This window comes from Scomber scombrus, unplaced genomic scaffold, assembly GCF_963691925.1.
Source record: "Scomber scombrus unplaced genomic scaffold, fScoSco1.1 SCAFFOLD_404, whole genome shotgun sequence".
NCBI classification, from domain to species: Eukaryota; Metazoa; Chordata; class Actinopteri; order Scombriformes; family Scombridae; genus Scomber; species Scomber scombrus.
This window is the reverse complement of record NW_026910201.1, coordinates 1-19,271: the sequence shown is the minus strand read 5'-3', so window position 1 is coordinate 19,271 and position 19,271 is coordinate 1. Positions and strand designations below refer to the sequence as shown.

The 19,271-nt window shown below is 42.8% G+C and overlaps 2 protein-coding genes across 2 annotated transcripts; one reads left to right on the top strand and one right to left on the bottom strand.

Moving 5' to 3' along the window:
• Positions 1 to 1,364: 1,364 nt before the first annotated feature.
• Positions 1,365 to 4,212, top strand: LOC133976794 (golgin subfamily A member 6-like protein 22). Its single transcript, XM_062414990.1, has 3 exons — positions 1,365 to 1,617; positions 3,203 to 3,561; positions 3,673 to 4,212. The coding sequence occupies exons 1-3, from the start codon at positions 1,557 to 1,559 to the stop codon at positions 3,889 to 3,891; spliced, it is 639 nt and encodes a 212-aa protein (XP_062270974.1). The 5' UTR covers positions 1,365 to 1,556; the 3' UTR covers positions 3,892 to 4,212.
• Positions 4,213 to 7,446: 3,234 nt separating this feature from the next.
• LOC133976793 (DIS3-like exonuclease 1) lies at positions 7,447 to 18,514 on the bottom strand (the record flags this gene model as incomplete). The annotated part of the gene is given in 8 exon segments (XM_062414989.1): positions 7,447 to 8,281; positions 10,089 to 10,260; positions 11,952 to 12,097; positions 12,198 to 12,376; positions 13,663 to 13,817; positions 14,700 to 14,935; positions 17,220 to 17,508; positions 18,444 to 18,514. Coding segments are annotated over 8 exon segments (1,566 nt in total), but the record flags the coding sequence as incomplete, so codon positions are not given.
• Between the last annotated feature and the right edge of the window lie 757 nt (positions 18,515 to 19,271).

The window sequence follows — 19,271 nt, the reverse complement described above, 5'->3', positions numbered from 1 at the left end:
TTTCCTTCCTTCTGTCCTTCCTTCCTCCCTCCTTCTTTCCTTCCCTCCTTTCCTCCCTCCCTCCCTCCTTCTCTCTTTCTTTCCTCCCCCCTACCTTCCTCCCTTCCTTCTTTCCTCTGTCCTTCTTTCCTTCCTTCCTTCCTCCCTTCCTCTTTTCCTTTCCTCCCTCCCTCCCTCCCTCCTACCTTCCTTCCTCCCTCCTTTCCTTCCTTCCTTTCCTTCCTTTTTCCTCCTCCCTTCCCTCCTTCTCTCTTACTTTCCTTCTCTCTCTTCTTCCCTTTCTTCTTTCTTCCTCCATCCCCTTCTTCCTTCCTTCTGTCCTTCCTTCCTCCTCCTTCTTTCCTTCCCTCCTTTCCTCCCTCCCTCCCTCCTTCTCTCTTTCTTTCCTCCCCCTACCTTCCTCCCTTCCTTCTTTCCTCTGTCCTTCTTTCCTTCCGCTTTTCCTTTCTCCTCCCTCGCTCCTACCTTCCTTCTTCCCTCATTTCCTTCTTTCCCTCCCTCCTTTCCTTCATTCTTCCTTCCTCCCTCGCTCCTTTCCTTCCTTCCCCCTTTCCTTCCTTCTTCCTTCTTCCCTCCTTTCCTTCCTTCTTCCTCCCTCCCTCCTTTCCTTCCTTCTTCCTCCCTCCCTCCTTTCCTTCCTTCCCTCCTTTCCTTCCTTCTTCTTCCCTTCCTTCCCTCCTTTCATTCCTTCTGCCTTCCTTCCCTCCTTTCCTTCCTTCTATCCTTCCTTCCTTCCCTCCTTTCCTTCTTCTTCTTTCTCCCTCCCTCCTTTCCTTCCTTCCCTCCTTTCCTTCCTTCTTCCTTCCTCCCTCCTTTCCTTCCTTCTTCCTCCCTCCCTCCTTTCCTTCTTCCCTCCTTTCCTTCCTTCTTCCTTCCTCCCTCCCTCCTTTCCTTCCTTCCCTCCTTTCCTTCCTTCTTCCTCCCTCCCTCCTTTCCTTCCTTCTTCCTTCCTCCCTCCCTCCTTTCCTTCCTTCTTCCTCCCTTCCTTCCCTCCTTTCCTTCCTTCTTCCTTCCTCCCTCCTTTCCCTCCTTCTTCCTCCCTTCCTCCTTTCCTTCCTTCTTCCTCCTTTCCTTCCTTCTTCCTCCCTTCCTTCCCTCCTTTCCTTCCTTCTTCCTTCCTCCCTCCTTTCCTTCTTCCTTCCTCCCTCCTTTCCTTCCTTCCTTGACTCGAGGACAACAGGAGGGTTGATAAATATGGCACTCAAATGTTTTTAAGGAGAAGTCATCAACAGTCAAACTAAAAGTAAGAAGTATTTAGAGACTATTTGACAGAATGTGAGGGTTAAGAAGAGAAATAAAACTTTTATATTCTGTCTCTATGTATATAAAACAGGAGAAGATGAAGTTCCTCCTGAATCCAACGTCTTTGGAGAAGCCGACCCGTTCAGCAGAGCGAGTTTCCATGACGGCGATGAGCTGATGATGCCGATCCACTCCACACCGGCTCCAGCTGCAGCTTGGACCGCTCCGCCTACACCTGCCCCCCCCTCCCAGGCCGCTGCCCCCCCCTCCCAGGCCACACCCCCCCCTCTCTGACCGAGGAGCAACGTAGACGCATGGAGCTGAACAGGCAGCGAGCTCTGGAGAGGAGGATCGCTCGCCAGCAGCAGCAGACGGGTGAGACGACATCATTTAATAATAATAATAAAGATTAATGACTCATCAGATGATTCAACCAATCGTCAACAAGATGCTTTAAAAGATTCGACCAATCGTGTTGCTTCCTATTATCTTTAATTATTGATTGTCGTCAGGTTTGATTTCTGTCCTTCCTTCCTCCCTCCTTCTTTCCTTCCCTCCTTTCCTTCCTCCTCCCTCTTTCTCTCTTTCTTTCCTCCCCCCTACCTTCCTCCCTTCCTTCTTTCCTCTGTCCTTCTTTCCTTCCTTCCTTCCTTCCTTCCTCCCTTCCTCTTTTCCTTTATCCCTCCCTCCCTCCTACCTTCCTTCCTCCCTCCTTTCCTTCCTTCCCTCCTTTCCTTCCTTTTTCCTTCCTTCCTCCCTCCCTCCTTCTCTCTTTCTTTCCTTCCTCTCGCTTTCTTCCCTTTCTTCTTTTCTTCCTCCATCCCCCTTTCTTCCTTCCTTCTTAATTTAATTTTTAGTTTTCTTTCTTATTTTTTTGAATCCTTTATGACAGTAAACTGAATATATTCCAACTCCTTTACTCAAGTAAAAGTGAGAAACTACAGGCTCTAAAATGTATAAAAGTTAATTTTAAAAGTTAATTTTGACTTCTTTTGATATCTCTGCAAACTAAATTCCTCTTTTGTTAAAACTCTGCACAGAAGAAAATCACTGGACAGTCTGGTTTTACTGCAGGCCACATTTCAGACAGAATAGGTTATATATAAATATTATAAATATTATAATATCAGGGCTCTCAGCGTTAATAGCGATGTGATTAAGAGCCGAGCACATCTGTAAACTGCACAAAACACAGCATGTGTTGGTATGATAGGAATCTTCTTTAATTTAATTTAATATAAAGAGACTCAACATTCACACATGAGCAGCACTTAGTGACAGCAGCAAGGAAAATAAATCTCCACCAGACTCCAGGTGGGCGAACATCTGCCTCGACTGGTTGGGGGTTGAGAGAGAGAGAGGGAGGAGGAGGGAAAAGAGGGAAGAGGAGGAGGAGGAGGAGAGAATAGAGGGAGGAGGAGGAGAGAATAGAGGGAGGAGGGAGGAGGGAAAAGAGGGATGAGGAGGAGAGAATAGAGGGAGGAGGAGGAGAGGGAGGAGGAGAGAAAAGAGGGAGGAGGAGGAGAGAAAAGAGGGAGGAGGAGGAGGAGGAGGGAATAGAGGGAGGAGGAGGAGAGAAAAGGGGGAGGAGGAGGAGAGAATAGAGGGAGGGAGGAGGAGGGAAAAGAGGGAGGAGGAGGAGAGAATAGAGGGAGGAGGAGGGAAAAGAGGGAGGAGGAGGAGAGAATAGAGGGAGGAGGGAGGAGGAGGGAAAAGAGGGAGGAGGAGGAGGAGAGTATAGAGGGAGGAGGAGGGAAAAGAGGGAGGAGGAGGAGAGAATAGAGGGAGGAGGAGGAGGAGGAGAGAAAAGAGGGAGGAGGAGGAGGAGGAGGAGAGAAAAGAGGCAGGAGGAGAGAATAGAGGGAGGAGGAGGAGAGAAAAGAGGGAGGTGTGTTTTCATTAAACTAATGTCTGACATGTTGTACAGATTATAACTTTCTTTATTTCTTCCTCTCTGCAGATCCGTCGAGCTCACAGCCGACTGACTCTGAACCTTCGTCTGTCTCCTCTGCAAACGCCCTCAACCAATCTAAAGAGCAGGAGGAGGAGGTGAAGAAGGTGCAGGAGGATGAGGAAGAGGAGGTGAAGAAGATTCTGGACGATGAGGAGATGCAGGAGGAGGTGAAGGCGCATGAGGAGATGCAGGAGGTGGTAAACGTGCAGGAGAAGGAGGAGAAGAAGAAGGTGCAGGAGGAAGAGGAGATGCAGGATGAGGAGATGCAGGAGGTGGTAAACGTGCAGGAGGTGAAGATGCAGGAGAAGGAGGAGAAGAAGAAGGTGCAGGAGGAAGAGGAGATGCAGGATGAGGAGATGCAGGAGGTGGTAAACGTGCAGGAGGAGGTAAACGTGCAGGAGGAGGTAAACGTGCAGGAGGAGAAGATGCAGGAGAAGGAGGAGAAGAAGAAGGTGCAGGATGAGGAGATGCAGGAGGATGTACAAGATGAGGTCAAGGTGCAGGAGGAGAAGGAAGTGAAGGTGCAGGAGGAGAAGGAAGTGAAGGTGCAGGAGGTGGAGAAGGAGGTGCAGGAAGAGGAGGTGCAGCCACCCAGCAGCAGCATCATCACAGATCAACCCGACCAACTTTCACTCAAAGACTCTGAAACTTCTGAGACGATCAAACCTGAAAACAGCTGCGAGGACGAAGATTAAAACTCTGAATTCAACATCTGCACTTCTTCTTTCTTTCTTCCTCTCTTTATATATTCCATCTTGTTCTCCTTGTTGTTTTTTTGGACAAAGACTCAAAGACCTGCAGCTTGTTCGGACCTTAAACCAACATGTTTAAATTCAGGACTCACAGCTGGTTTATGGAGGAAGATGATCACCTGTTATAATAAATCAGAGCTGAAAATAATTATTATTTTCATGCAGATGTTGATTCATTTATTACTGAATTTAAAGCAGGAAACTCAATGTTAGTTACAGCTGTCATACTGGACAATATTTAAGGTGGACTGATCTCATATTTACATTCATACATGAAGTCAGATGGATATTAAGTGTAAATTTACTATAAAAACACTGTTCAAGTTGTTTTTTTTTAATATGAAATCTGTTGTAATTAAAGTTTATTCTCATTAAAGTTGACTTAAAAATATATATAATTTCCTGTTTTCAATGATATCTTTAAATTCTGATCATGTGACAAACATTTACAGCTTCAATCTTTGCAGGTTTTTAAATATTTCTTTACACATGAATTAGATTTTATAGTTAATTATATAATAATAATGTCATTTAATCAGAAGATAAGCTTGTTTCATAACATCTAAACACACTTTTCTGTAGTAGTTCAGAACAATAGAGCATCGATTCCTCCCTCCCTCCTTCTCTCCTTCTTTCTTCCCTTCCTTCTTTACTTCCTCCATCCCCCTTTCTTGTCCTTCTGTCCTTCCTCCCTCCCTCCTTCTCTTTCTTTCCTCCCCTCTACCTTTCTTCTTTCCTCTGTCCTTCTTTCCTTCCTTCCTCTCTTCCTCTTTTCCTTTCTCCCTCCCTCCCTCCTTCCTTTTTTCCTCCCACACTCCTACCTTCCTTCTTTTCTTCTTTCCTCCATCCTTCCTTCCTTCCTTTTTTCCTCCATCCTTCTTTCCTTTACTTCCTTCCTCACTCCTATTCTTCCTTCCTTCCTCCCTTACTTCCCTTCCTTCTTCCTTCCTCCCTTTCTTCTTTCCTCCATCCTTCCTTTCTTCTTTCCTCCATCCTTCCTTCCTTCCTCACTCCTATTCTTACTTCTTCCGTCCTCCCTTCCTTCCTTTAATCAGAGGATAAGCTTGTTTCAGAACATCTAAACACACTTTTCTGTCCATTTTAGTAGTTCAGAACAATAGAGCATCGATTCCTCCCTCCTTCTTTCTTTCTTCCCTTCTTTCTTTCTTCCCTTCCTTCTTTACTTCCTCCATCCCCCTTTCTTCCGTCCTTCCTCCCTCCCTCCTTCTTTCTTTCCTCCCCTCTACCTTCCTTCTTTCCTCTGTCCTTCTTTCCTTCCTTCCTCTCTTCCTCTTTTCCTTTCTCCCTCCCTCCCTCCTTCCTTTTTTCCTCCTACACTCCTACCTTCCTTCCTTCCTTTTTTCCTCCATCCTTCTTTCCTTTACTTCCTTCCTCACTCCTATTCTTCCTTCTTCCCTTACTTCCCTTCCTTCTTCCTTTCCTCCATCCTTCCTTCCTTCCTTCCTCCCTCCTATCCTTCCTTCCTTCCTTCCTCCCTTCCTTCCTTTAATCAGAGGATAAGCTTGTTTCAGAACATCTAAACACACTTTTCTGTCCATTTTAGTAGTTTTATTACTAAATAGATGATTTAAAATGCCAGTATGAAATGTGACTCCACTTTGTTTCAGTCAGTAAGAAACCAACAAGAATTTTTTCATAATTTTTACAGATTTAATGAACAAACCCTTCAAAAACACACCTGCAGCAGCCTCATAAAGCACCAAAACCAAGTTAGAAAAATAGACATTTTATACTTTTATACAAATAGTCAGCTTCAGCTATAATAATAATACATTCATCATAATTCAGGTAAAAAAAATCAATTAATGACACATGAACTCAGTGTCTGTTATCGTCTTCTGTACAATTTATAGTAATTAATACAGAATTAGAAACTGTAATTTATATTTTTAATGTTTTATATATTTTGTAATAAAGAGACATCTGCTTCACTCAATATAAACTTTTAATTTGTGATTATTTTGACTCATCAGGTGCTCATATGTCGAATTTAGGCTTTAATTGATCATGATTCATGTATTCTATCAGTGCTGAAAGACATTTAATATCTATATTCTAGAGACTGAACCAGTAAACCCAGTATGAAGACACTCTGAAGATGATGATTGGTCAGATTTAGGAACAGGGGAGTGATATTAATGAGAGTTAGGGTTAAAAAATATCTGATATAAGAGGTGGAAATGGCGCCCCCACTCAGCCAGTGGTCACTCGCGGTATTGCAGCTCTTCTCCCCCATAGACCACCATTGTTAAAGAGAAGTCTGTAAAACTGTTAACAGGACACTTTGAACTGCAGACAAGCTCTATTATGACTCTTTATGTTATTAATGTTTGATCCATGGAGGTTTTATATTTGTAAAACTTTCCTCATGTAGAGAAAATTGATTTAAAAGTCAGTGACGTCATCACAATGTAAAGTCTGTGGGCTGACGGGGAGAAACACTACTGAGCGTGTGCAGTGGAGCTGAATAACCTGGAAGCTATAAACTTTTTATTGCTGTATGTTTAAAGGACTGAATTGGCGCCATTTTTGGTCCAATATCCAGCTCTAATAAAAACATCCATGAGGCAGAGTAGATCATACTGGGGATACTGGCCCCCAGTGTGTTCACTATTTTCATCAATAACATTAGTTAAGACTCGGGCTGGGCAATAAATCAATACTATATCGATATTATGATATGAGACTAGATATCATCTTATAATTTTTCCTGGTTTTAAAGGCTGAATTACAGTCTCATTGTGTAAATATTAAGCACCAACAGTCATCTCTACAATATTGTTATGATATTTGATTTAATCTATAATCGCCCAGCCCTAGTTAAGACTATAACATAACATATAACATTAACAATGCTGTAATTAATGTGACTTTTATGGAGTTTTTATTGTCTTTTTACATTAAGAGGACGAATTTAACCCCTCCTAACAGTTTCTAAAGCACATAAAAGGTAAATATTATCACCCAATTCTGTGTTAAACCTTCATTCTAACTTATTAAAACAGGTTTTACACATATTTTTTGCAACTTATAGTCAATAGGGAGGAAGGAAGAATAGGAGTGAGGAAGGAAGGAGGGAAGGAAGGAAGGATGGAGGAAAGAAGAAAGGAAGGAAGGGAGGAAGTAAGGAAGGATGGGAGGAAGTAAGGAAGGGAGGAAGGAAGAAGGAAGGATAGGAGGGAGGAAGGAAGGGAAGGAAGGGAGGAAGGATGGAAGGAAGAAGGAAGAATAGGAGTGAGGAAGGAAGGAGGGAAGGAAGGAAGTAAAGGAAGGAAAGAAGAAAGGAAGGAAGGAAGGATGGAGGAAAGAAGAAAGGAAGGAAGGGAGGAAGTAAGGAAGGGAGGAAGGAAGAAGGAAGGATAGGAGGGAGGAATGAAGGGAAGGAAGGGAGGAAGGATGGAAGGAAGAATAGGAGTGAGGAAGGAAGTAAAGGGAGGAAGGAAGGATGGAGGAAAGAAGAAAAGAAGGAAGGAAGGATGGAGGAAAGAAGAAAGGAAGGAAGGGAGGAAGTAAGGAAGGGAGGAAGGAAGAAGGAAGGATAGGAGGGAGGAAGGGGGAGAAGGAAGGGAGGAAGGAAGAAGGAAGAATAGGAGTGATGAAGGAAGGAGGGAAGGAAGTCTCAGATGCTCTTTAAATTAAACTAACTCATTTTTTCCCTCTTTGGGTTAAAATTGAGGATTATTAATAAAAAAACATCCACAGAACAATCAGATTTCTCTCCTCTCGTTTTAATCTAAACCATTAAGACCTCGTTAATGCTTTACAAATGTAATAATAATAATATAAATTACTACAAAATCTGCTGCCATGATTTAAAAAAAAGAGAAAAAACGTCTTTTTTAAGTGATGTTTCTTTACAGCATATATTCCTCCTCCCTGATATTTAAAGACCTCTTACAGTCTTCTTCTTCTTCTTCTTCTTCTTGTGTGTCGTCTTCTTCTTCTTCTTCTTCTTGTGTCGTCTTCTTCTTCTCCTTCTTCTTCTTCCCCGTCTCTAAGCGGTCGAGGCGCAGACCTGCTTGCTGACGCTCGGCTCCATCAGTGCCAGCTCTCGGATCTCCTCCAGCAGAGAGTACAGGTTGGGTGTTTTGCTCTGGGAGAACTCTCTCTCCTCTCTGGAGGGTTTGGGCCGCCGAGCCGCCTTGTTCTCCTGGTTCTGCTGCTCCAGACGGACCACTTCCTGCACCAGCTGGCTGCGGCTCTGCTGGGAGCGAGGCTGCTGCGGCTCGTCGCTACGGTGGGGCTTGTTGCTGATCAACTCCAGGTTCAGGCTGTCGGCGTGGCAACGGGACGACTGGACGGAGATACGGACCTGTGGAGAGCCGAGCATGAAGATTGCATTAGAGTTGCAACTAATTAATTAATGATTTAATCTATAAAATGCCAAAAAAATAGTGAAAAAATGTCCAATAAACTCTAAAATATTGTTTATTAATTCCAAAATTTAGAGTTAATATCTCACATTGCACTGTAACTTTTTATTTTCCTGTTTTTTATCTTTATTTTTATCTTTATTTTATTACCAATTTAACAACGGGATGACTGGATGAAGCTGTGAAGAGCATAAAATGCCAAAAAATAGTGAAAAATGTGTTTGTTTAAATGTCTTTAAATGTCTTATAATGTTCAATTAACACTAAAACAATATGAATTAAATCAATATTTTAGGGTTAATTGCACTCTAACTTTAGTCTTATTCTATTTTAACTTGGCAGAAATGCATAATTATATTCATAAGTATGTTTTTAATTAGTGTATAATCACCTGAACAATAATAATAATAAGTTTATTATGATGTGTGACCCAGAAAAGCTTTTATTAATTAACCATTGCAGCTTTAAATGTCACAAAGGATCCTCCTCAGACTATAAAACATGTTATTAATTAACATTAAATACATTATAAATATAAAAAAGCTTCAAATTAGAAGAGAAATATAATTTGTGTAATATGGTTAAATGTTTATTGGCTCTCTTATCATATTCTGTTATTTACCTGTTGAAGTCAATAAGTGTAAATACTCTATTGTTCATGATGCATAGTTAAAAATTCATTCATAATTAATTTCCATAATTTAATTAAATAAATAATCAGATTTAAAATTTGATGGAAAATTAAAACTTCTGATAATGTGATTAAACTGATTTATCTCATGCAGTACAGTAATATACTGATGTGTGTAATTAATGACTATTTTTTATTGTTGATTCATTTGCAGAATATTATGTTTGTCAGTTAATTAAATATCAGAAAATAGTAAAAAAAAAAAAAAAAGAAGAAGCCTGATATAAGTTTTTTAATTAGTCTATAAAATATCAGAAAATAGTAAAAAAAAGAAAGAAGCCTGAGTTATTTAATTAGTCCCACAGTGGAGACATTTACATTACTGCAGCTGCAAGTGGACAGTAAACAATACAAAAGAGCATTGATTCCTCCCTCCTTCTCTCTTTCTTCCTTTCCTTCCTCCATCCCCCTTTCTTCCGTCCTTCCTTCCTTCCTTTCCTTCCTCCTTCTTTCCTCCCCTCTACCTTCCTTCTTTCCTCTGTCCTTCCTTCCTCCCTCCCTCCCTCCTTCCTTTTTTCCTCCCACCCTCCTACCTTCCTTTCTTTCTTCTTTCCTCCATCCTTCCTTCCTTCCTCACTCCTATTCTTCCTTCTTCCTTCCTCCCTTCCTTCCTCCCTCCTATCCTTCCTTCCTACTTCCTCCCTTCCTTCCTCCCTTCCTTCTTTCCTCCATCCTTCCTTCCTTCCTTCCCTCCTTCCTTCCTCACTCCTATTCTTCCTTCTTCCTTCCTTCCCTCCTTCCTTCCTCACTCCTATTCTTCCTTCTTCCTTCCTTCCTCCCTTCCTTCCTTCCTTTCCTTCCTTCCCTCCTTCCTCACTCCTATTCTTCCTTCTTCCTTCCTTCCCTCCGTCCTTCCTCACTCCTATTCTTCCTTCTTCCTTCCTTCCTCCCTTCCTTCCTCCCTTCCTTCCGTCTTTCCTTCTTCCCTTTTTGTTTTTTTAAACCCAAAAATATTTAGTTTACTCTCCTTAAATCAAAGAAAAAACAGGAAATCTTCACATTTTTAATATTTAATTTCCTGTTAATAAACAAACTGAATCTTTATTGTGACTCACGGTGATGTGGTCGAACAGTCTGAAGGTGGAAGTGCCGCCGGCGGACGTCGTGGTGATGTGGTCCGAGTGTCGTCTCACGGAGCCGCTCTGCCAATCACAGCTGCCGTCCTGTCCTGCAGAGACCACCTGACCCTCCCGATTCCTCATGTAGACCGGAGCTTTAACTCCGTACCTGAGGACAGCGAGGACAGCTGGAGTCAGGAACCATTTATAACACTGTCAACTAATCTCTATACTAAATAATAAAATTATAATAATAAGGTGATATCCTACTAATTGATACCTGCACTGGGAGCTGCAGAGTGCCGTTACAGATTTAGTTATATTTGGTCCAGTACCTGCTCTCTCTTATTGTCTGCTACACAACATGTTAAATATTAAATGCATTCAATTGAACTCTGAATGATGGTAGTGATGAATTCAGAGTTAATCAACAGAGGCTGCATTTAAGAGAGAGTTCCTTCATCACCATGAATACACTCACACACACAAGTTTATTTTGACTCAGTCTCACACACACAGTCCTGCTGCTAGAAATACTCACTAAAGCACCAAAATATGGATTCATCCGCCGCAGAAAATAGTCCCATATGAATGCTCTATTTCCTCCTGTTTCCTAAAAACTACTAGCTGATTTAGGGAATTACTGAGCTTCTTATTTTTAAATGAAACTATTTATGAGCTTCAGTATGAATTGATTGTCCAGGTGTTGAACGTCACAGACAAGAGAAGCTACAGATGTCAGAAAGTATTCTTAGTTTTTGGTCTTTTCACTACAACACACAGAGGCAGCCGCATGATCCAAAAGACAGAAATCAACAGAAGATTGTCAGGAAATAAAGACAGAAGGAAGAAAGGAAGGAAGGAAGGAAGTGTGTTGTTTAGTGTTGAAACAATTAGTCTAACAATCAAGTAACTGATCAATAGAAGGCTAATAAATGAAGGTTTGGGTGAGGGACTGAAGTCATTTTCCAACTAAAGATCTATTTTTTGCTGATAAAAACGGTGGTTGCTTGCATTTCTCCATTTTATACTTCATTAAATTGAAAACCTTTCTTTATTTGACTGCTTTCCCAACAAAGTAAGCAGGACAACGACCTAGACTAGTAACAATTTGTGACATCTCATACGCTAATCAATTACCAAATCAAATCAAAAATAGTCTATGAAAATGTTAATTGCCTTTTCTTTTATTTGTATCTGTTCATTGTTGATCTTTATCCCTGGATTTTGACATCTTTTGGCTTTTCTCTAGAGCAGGGGTGTCAAACATGCGGCCCGCGGGCTAGAACCGGCCCATCGAGGGGTGCAATCCGGCCCACTTTCCTTCCTGTGTTCTTTTCCTTCCTTCCATCTGTTCTTCCTCCCTTTCATCCTTCTGTCCTTCCTTCCATCTGTCCTTCCTCCATTTCTTCCTTATGTCCTTCCTTCCATCTGTCCTTCCTCCCTACCTTCCTTCCATCTGTCCTTCCTCCATTTCTTCCTTCTGTCCTTCCTTCCATCTGTCCTTCCTCCCTACCTTCCTTTTTTCCTTCATCCCTTTCTTTCTTCTGTCCTTCCATCTGTCCTTCCTTCCTCCTTTCCTTCCTTCCTTCCTCCCTTCCCCCCTTACTTCCTTCTGTCTGTCTTTCCTTCCCTTCTTATTTCCTTCCTTCCTTCCCTCCATCTTTTTAATGATCCGGCCCACATGAGATCAAATTGGTCTGTATGTGGCCCTTGAATGAAAATGAGTTTGACCCCCCTGCTCTAGTGTGTATATGACCATAGATGTTGAAAGGAGATGGATCTTGCATCAGCATCAATAATCAACTAATCAGAAAACCATAAATTGCTTCAACAACCAAAAAAGTGAGCTCTTCTTACTGTGAGACGAACACCAGCACGCCGTTGTCTCGGATGGCGTAGATCAGAGCGTCGGCCACGCAGCTCTCGTCCGTCTGAGGGTCTTTCTCTTTGAAGTACAGACACTGAAACAGCTGCACGGACAGTTGCTGGGCACGTTGGGAAGCCTGGAAACACGAGACAAGAGGTCAGAGGTCACAATACATCCGTAACAGCTCTGAATCCAGATGTTTGACTACTAATAAATGTGATATCAACAGAACCGACCCTGTTCTTGCCGTTGATGTGCTGAGAAATGTGTTCCAGTTCTTTGTTGGTGTCCAACGTTTTAGCGGAGGCCGACTCCTTCTCCATGTCGAGGGCTGCAGTGAGAAGGCGATGCACCACGATGTCGGCATAGCGACGGATGGGTGACGTGAAGTGTGTGTAGAAGTCCAGAGCCAAACCTGAGACACAGAAAAACTCTTCATCTGATAGAAACTGTATTTTTTTATGTGGATGGTTCGTTTTTATTCTGACATGAAGTAAAATACTTCTACTAATTATTCTATAATAACAAATAAAAGCAAAGATTCAAACCATAAATATATACTGTGTGTCAAATGTCATATTTCTGTATTTGGGTCAGTGATAAATAATGTTGGCAAGATGAGAGATTAAAAAATATCTTTAAAATAGTTTTAAAAGCAGCATCAGGTTTGTTAAAATGTACATTTAGTATTTTTGTCGAGAAAGAAACAAGACGTAGGAGGAAAGAAAGAAAGAAAGAAAAGAAAAGAAAAAAGACAGAAAGAAACAAAGAAACAAAAAGAACAAGAAGTAGGAGGAAAGAAAGAAAGAAAATAAAAAAAGACAGAAAGAAAGAAAGAAAGAAAGAAAGAAAGAAAGAAAGAAAGAAAGAAAGAAAGAAAGAAAAGAAAAAAATACAGAAAGAAAGAACAAAGAAAGAAAGAAAGAAAGAGAACAAGAAGTAGGAGGAAAGAAAGAAAGAAGGAAGGAAGAAAAAAGACAGAAAGAAAGAATGAAACCAGAAAGAAAGAAAGAAAGAACAAGAATGAAGAAAGAAAGAAAGAAAGAACAAGAATGAAGAAAGAAAGAAAGAACAAGAATGAAGAAAGAAAGAAAGAAAGAACAAGAATGAAGAAAGAAAGAAAGAAAGAAAGAAAGAAGAATAAAGAAAGAAAGAACAAGAATGAAGAAAGAAAGAAAGAAAGAACAAGAATGAAGAAAGAAAGAAAGAAAGAAAGAAAGAAAGAAAACACAACACCAATCACAGCCGAGCACATGTAGATGTTTCAACCAATCACAGCCGAGCACATGTAGATGCAACCAATCACAGCCGAGCACATGTAGATGTTTCAACCAATCACAGCCGAGCACATGTAGATGTTTCAACCAATCACAGCCGAGCACATGTAGATGCAACCAATCACAGCCGAGCACATGTAGATGCAACCAATCACAGCCGAGCACATGTGGATGCAACCAATCACGGCCGAGCACATATAGATGCAACCAATCACGGCCGAGCACATGTAGATGCAACCAATCACAGCCGAGCACATGTGGATGCAACCAATCACAGCCGAGCACATGTGGATGCAACCAATCACAGCCGAGCACATGTAGATGCAACCAATCACAGCCGAGCACATGTGGATGCAACCAATCACAGCCGAGCACCTGTAGATGCAACCAATCACAGCTGAGCACCTGTAGATGCATCGCGTACCGTAATGGTAGAAGCAGTCTTGGGTCAGAGCACCGGTGGAGAAGTACAGAGCCTGAGACATGGCGTGAGTAGCCAACATCCTCAGCATCCTGTTCACCTGCGGGTCCTGAGGGTCCGAGGCCGCGTCCAGAGAGTCCGCTAAAGCCTTGTTGGAGCTGGAAGAAGACAATTAATCATTCTAAAGTCTAAAAGTCAGGGATCATGATACAGATTTAAAGGATTTAACTCTTTATATACTGTTCATAGTGTGACTCATAATTAATCTATACACTAATTCACATTCATAAACTCATCAGTCATTAATACATGTTTGATTTATTCTTAACCCTCCTGTTGTCATCGAGTTAGGGAAGGAAGGAAGGAGGGAAGGAGGGAAGGAAGGAAGGGAGGGAGGAAAAAGGAAGGAAGGAAAGGAGGGAGGAAAGGACGGAGGAAGGAAAGAGGGAAGGAGGGAGGAAGAAGGAAGGAAGGAAGGAAGGAAGGAAGGAAGGGAGGAAGAATGAAGGAAGGGAGGGAGGAAGGAAAAAGGGGAAGAAGAAGGAAGGAAAGGAGGGAGGAAGGGAGGAGGGAATGAAGGAAGGAAAGGAGGGAGGAAGGAAAGAGGGAAGGGAGGAAGGAAGGAGGGGAGGAAGAAGGAAGGAGGGAGGAAGGAAAGAGGGAAGGAACAGGAAGGAAGGGAGGGAGGAAGGAAAGGAGGGAGGAAGAAGGAAGGAAGGAAGGAAGGAGGAAGAGAAGGAAGAAGGAAAGGAGGAAGAAGGAAGGAAAGGAGGGGGTGAAGAAGGAAGGAAGGAAGGAAGGGGTGAAGAAGGAAGGAAGGAAGGAAGGAAGGAAGGGAGAAAGGAGGAAGAAGGAAGGAAAGGAGGGGGTGAAGAAGGAAGGAAAGGAGGGGGTGAAGAAGGAAGGAAAGGAGGGAGGAAGGGAGAAAGCAGGAAGGAAAGGAGGAAGGAAGGGAAGAAAGAAGGAACAGTCAAAACAGACAGGGTCATTATGACCCGGGAGGACGACACAATCATCTGATAAATCCTTCTATGAGTCACCTGGTGTCGATGGTGAATCCTCTGGCGGTGGCCGTCTCCACCAGCTGGTTGAAGAACTCCTGCCGTGGTGGCGGATGGAGCCGCAGCAGAGCCTGGTGAGGAAAAGCCTCCTGGATCTTACGCGCCACCCAGTGGTTGGCGTAGATCATGCACTCGGCCACCGTCTCGTGCACCTCCAGCGGCTGGCGGGGAACCAGAGCCGTGATGTTCTTCTCCTTATCCAGCTGGGCTCGGACCTGAGGACATGAAACAGGAAATTAAAAACAGAGTTTTACGTGGGATAAAAGAGTTTTTAAGCAACTTAACCCTCCTGTTGTCCTCGAGTCAAGGAAGGAAGGAAGGGAGGGAGGAAGGAAAGAAGAAGGATGAAAAGAGGGAGGAAGGAAGGAAGGAAAGAGGGAGGAAGGAAGGAGGGAAGGAAGAAAGAAGGAAAGGAGAGAGGAAGGAAGGAAAGGAGGGAGGAGGGAAGGAAGGAAGGAAGAAGGAAGGATAGGAGGAAGAAGGAAGGAAAGGAGGGAGGAAGGAAGGAAGGAAGGAAGGAAGGCAGAAAAGGAGGGAGGAAGGAAGGGAGGAAAGAAAGGAGGGAGGAAGGAAGGAAGGAAAGGAGGGAGGAAGGAAGAAGGATGAAAAGAGGGAGGAAGGAAGGAAGGAAAGAGGGAGGAAGGAAGGAGGGAGGGAAGAAAGAAGGAAGGAAGGAAGAAGGAAGGAAGGAAGGAGGGAAGGAAGAAGGAAGGAAAGGAGGGAGGAAGGAAGGAAGGAAGGAAGGCAGAAAAGGAGGGAGGAAGGAAGGGAGGAAAGAAAGGAGGGAGGAAGGAAGGAAGGAAGGAAAGGAGGGAGGAAGGAAGAAGGAAGGAAAGGAGGGAGGAAGGAAGGAAGAAATAATTCCTTCCTTCCCTCGAGGACAACAGGAGGGTTAAACCCAACAACTATTATTTATTTATTACATTCCTGCTGTAGTGGTGAACATGCTTCTTCTTCTTCCACCAGAGAGCATGAAGTCAATACTTAATGTTTCTAAATGTGTTTTATTAAGACTTTATATAGACGATAAATTACGCAACCTGCACTAATTCTGCACTAATGACCTCTGAGTAAAAACAAAAATCCATAGTCTTAACGATAAGGCTGCAGTTCGGTATATAATTGTGTATTTTTTTGTATTTGTCAGCAAATCCAATGAAAAAAAACAACGTGTGATAGTTAATATAGTGTTAATAGTTGTTTGACTTCCTGCCCTTTCTGTGGCTCTCAACCTAAAGTCCATTTAACCAAAAAGAACATTACTGAAGCCATTTTCACTTCTTTATAATGTGGAGGATTGCATTGTGTCAGCAGAAAATAACATAATACTTAAACTTTTGGACATTTACTTATGAAATTAACACAGAATTCAGACACTTAAATCTCTCTTGCTCTGAAACTAAATGCCCCAAATTAAAGCTAATAAAATCAGTTTCAGACCTTCAGTCCTCACAAAACTTTTCAGGCAGATAAAGTTATTCACTACATCTGGAAACAACATGAACAACATATAATAAGACGTATATTGTATATTTATAGGTGTTGTGTATTCATTTATATATAAATGAAAATCTTAAACCACCGCTGCTTTAATACAAACATAAAAATGTGATTGTTTTATTTTAACCCTCCTGTTGTCCTCGAGTCAAGGAAGGAAGGGAGGAAGAAGGAAGGAAAGGAGGGAGGGAGGGAGGGAGGAAGGAAGGAAAGGAGGAAGGAAGGAAGGAAGGAAGGAAAGGAGGAAGGAAAGAAAGGAAGGTAGGAGGGAGGAAGGAAAGGAAGGAAGGGAGGAAGGAAGGAAAGGAAGGAAGGTAGGAGGGAGGAAGGAAAGAAAGGAAGGAAGGAAGGACGGAGGAAAGAAGAAAGGAAGGAAGGTAGGGGGGAGGAAAGAAGAAAGGAAGGAAGGTAGGGGGGAGGAAAGAAAGAGAGAAGGAGGGAGGGTGGAAAGAAGGAAGGTAGGAGGGAGGAAAGAAGGAAGGAGGGAGGGAGGGAGAAAGGAAAAAAGGGGAAGGGAGGAAGGAAGGAAAGAAGGACCGAGGAAAGAGGGAAGGTAGGGGGAGGAATGAAAGAGAGAAGGAAGGAGGGAGGAAAGAAGGAAGGAAGGAAGAACGAAAGAAGGAGGGAGGGAGGACAGAAGGAAGGAAGAAAGGGGGATGGAGGACGGAAAGAAGGAAGGGAGGAAAGAGAGAAGGAAGGGAGGAAAGAAGGAACAGTCAAAACAGACGTGGTCAATTTGACCCGGGAGGACGACACGAAGGTTAAAGGAGATTTATGCTCATTTACAGCTCTGTATTTTTATTCTGTGTCTCTACTGGAATATCTTTACATGATTTCCAGTTAAAAACTCCTTATTTATCTTCTACTGGTCCTTTATGAAGCCGCTCAGTTCAGCCTCTGTCTGAAACAGGCCGTTTTAGCTCCTGTCTCTTTAAGCTTCCTCCAGCTCCGGAGCAAAAAAAAAGAAAAAGTAAAGATAAAACCCCTCGAAACCCCTCGTACCTCCACTCCTTCCAGCTCCAGAGCGCCTCCTCTGTCCCTTTTAGCTCGGAGGTGTCTTGCTACGTGCGTCAGCGTCTCCAGAGCCTGCTTGAGCTCGGCCAGCTTAGCGTCTCTCTTCTCTGACCCGAGCTGGACGAGCTCCGCCACCTCGGCCTCCTCTCCGTTCAGCAGCGCCTGAGCCAGCTCGTAGTGCAGCTGGTAGGACGAGCGGATGAGTGTGCGACCGTACCACACCTTGTTGACGTCCAGGGTTTGGGCATCGAGCTCCCACATCACGCTCATTGCATACCTGGTTTTAAAAAAGGTATGTGTTGGAAGAACTTGGTGCATAATACTCTGCAAAAGATACTATGATATAATATTCCTAGGAAGGAAGGGAGGAAGAAGGAAGTAAGGAAGGAAAGGAGGGAGGAAGAAGGAAGGAAGGAAGGAGGGAAGGAAAGGAGGGAAGAAGGAAAGAGGGAAGGAGGGAGGAAGAAGGAAGGAAGGAAGGTAGGAAGAAGGAAGGAAGAAGGAAGGAAAGGAGGGAGGAAGGAAGGAAGGAAAGGAGGGATGAAGGAAGGAAGGGAAGAAGAAGGAAGGAAGGAAGGAAGGAAGGAAGGAAGGAAGGAAAGGAGGGAATAAGGAAAGAGGGAAGGAGGGAGGAAGAAGGAAGGAAGGAAGGAAAGGAGGGAGGAAGAAGGAAGGAAGGAGGGAAGGAAAGGAGGGAAGAAGGAAAGAGGGAAGGAGGGAGGAAGAAGGAAGGAAGGAAGGTAGGAAGAAGGAAGGAAAGGAGGGAGGAAGGAGGGAAGGAAGGAAGGAAAGGAGGGAGGAAGAAGGAAGGAAGGAAGGAAGGAAGGAAAGGAGGGAAGAAGGAAAGAGGGAAGGAGGGAGGAAGAAGGAAGGAAGGAAGGAAGGAAGAAGGAAGGAAGAAGGAAGGAAAGGAGGGAGGAAGGAAGGAAGGAAGGAAAGGAGGGATGAAGGAAGGAAGGGAAGAAGAAGGAAGGAAGGAAAGGAGGAAGAAAGAATGAAGAAGAAGAATGAGGACTTGAAAATGCAAAGAATGAGACTCCACTAATGTTATTGTTCTTTGTTTTATTTAAAAATTCTTTTAAATTTTTTTTTTATTCTTTTGTTGTTGTTAGAAAAAAGGAAAAACTAATAAAAATCAAAGGTATGTGTTAATAAACATGTGTTAACTAACTATAAACCTTCCTAAATGTTGTGTAGCTTTGTGGTACCAACCTGTCGACTCCTCCTAGCAGAGAGCAGAGGTCTGAACTGAGGACTGAAGGCAGCATGTCGTACCTGCGGTCGGTCCGCCAGGTAATACGTCGTAGCTCTAAGAACGACAATAAGAAAGAAATAAAGCTAATAAAATAAATAAATAAATTAATAAATAAAGGAAAAATAAGAAGAGAGAACAATTAAAATGAAGCACTGGTTTAACTGAATGTGTGGTTGCATGAATATGAGTCTATATTATAATAAAGATGCAGCCACTCACAGTTCATCAGTAATTAATAATAATAATAATACAATGAAATAAGTCAGTAAAAATCATTATTTAAGAAGAGTGTGAGTTCTGGTCCTCTGAAATGATGCCAACGCGGAAGTAACTTAAAACTGCATTCTATCAAAAGGCCACCAGGGGGCGACCGTTTTGGTGTCAAAAGGACTTCCGTCTCTATACAAGTCAATGGAGAATTCACCAACTACTCACTTGATTTCTAACCTCAGTAAACGTTTTCAAAATGTGTTTATGGTCTCAATCACTAGGTTAAAGCCTTCTTCAATGCAGTATGATGTTCATTTGGGACATTTTGGCCTCCCTGATTTTATATGTGACGATAAAGCAGGGTATGCATTAGGGCGTGGCTACGTGGTGATTGACAGGTTGATTGGTTCACAGGTTCAGGAGGGCGCCTCATGCTCCTCCTGATGCCCATATAAGTAGAATCCGTGTTTTTATTTTACCCAGCATGCACCGGAAATTTTCAAGATGGCGCTGCTCAGATCCGAAACTATTGGCTTCCGAGCAGCAGTCCATAAACCAATGGGTGACGTCACGAT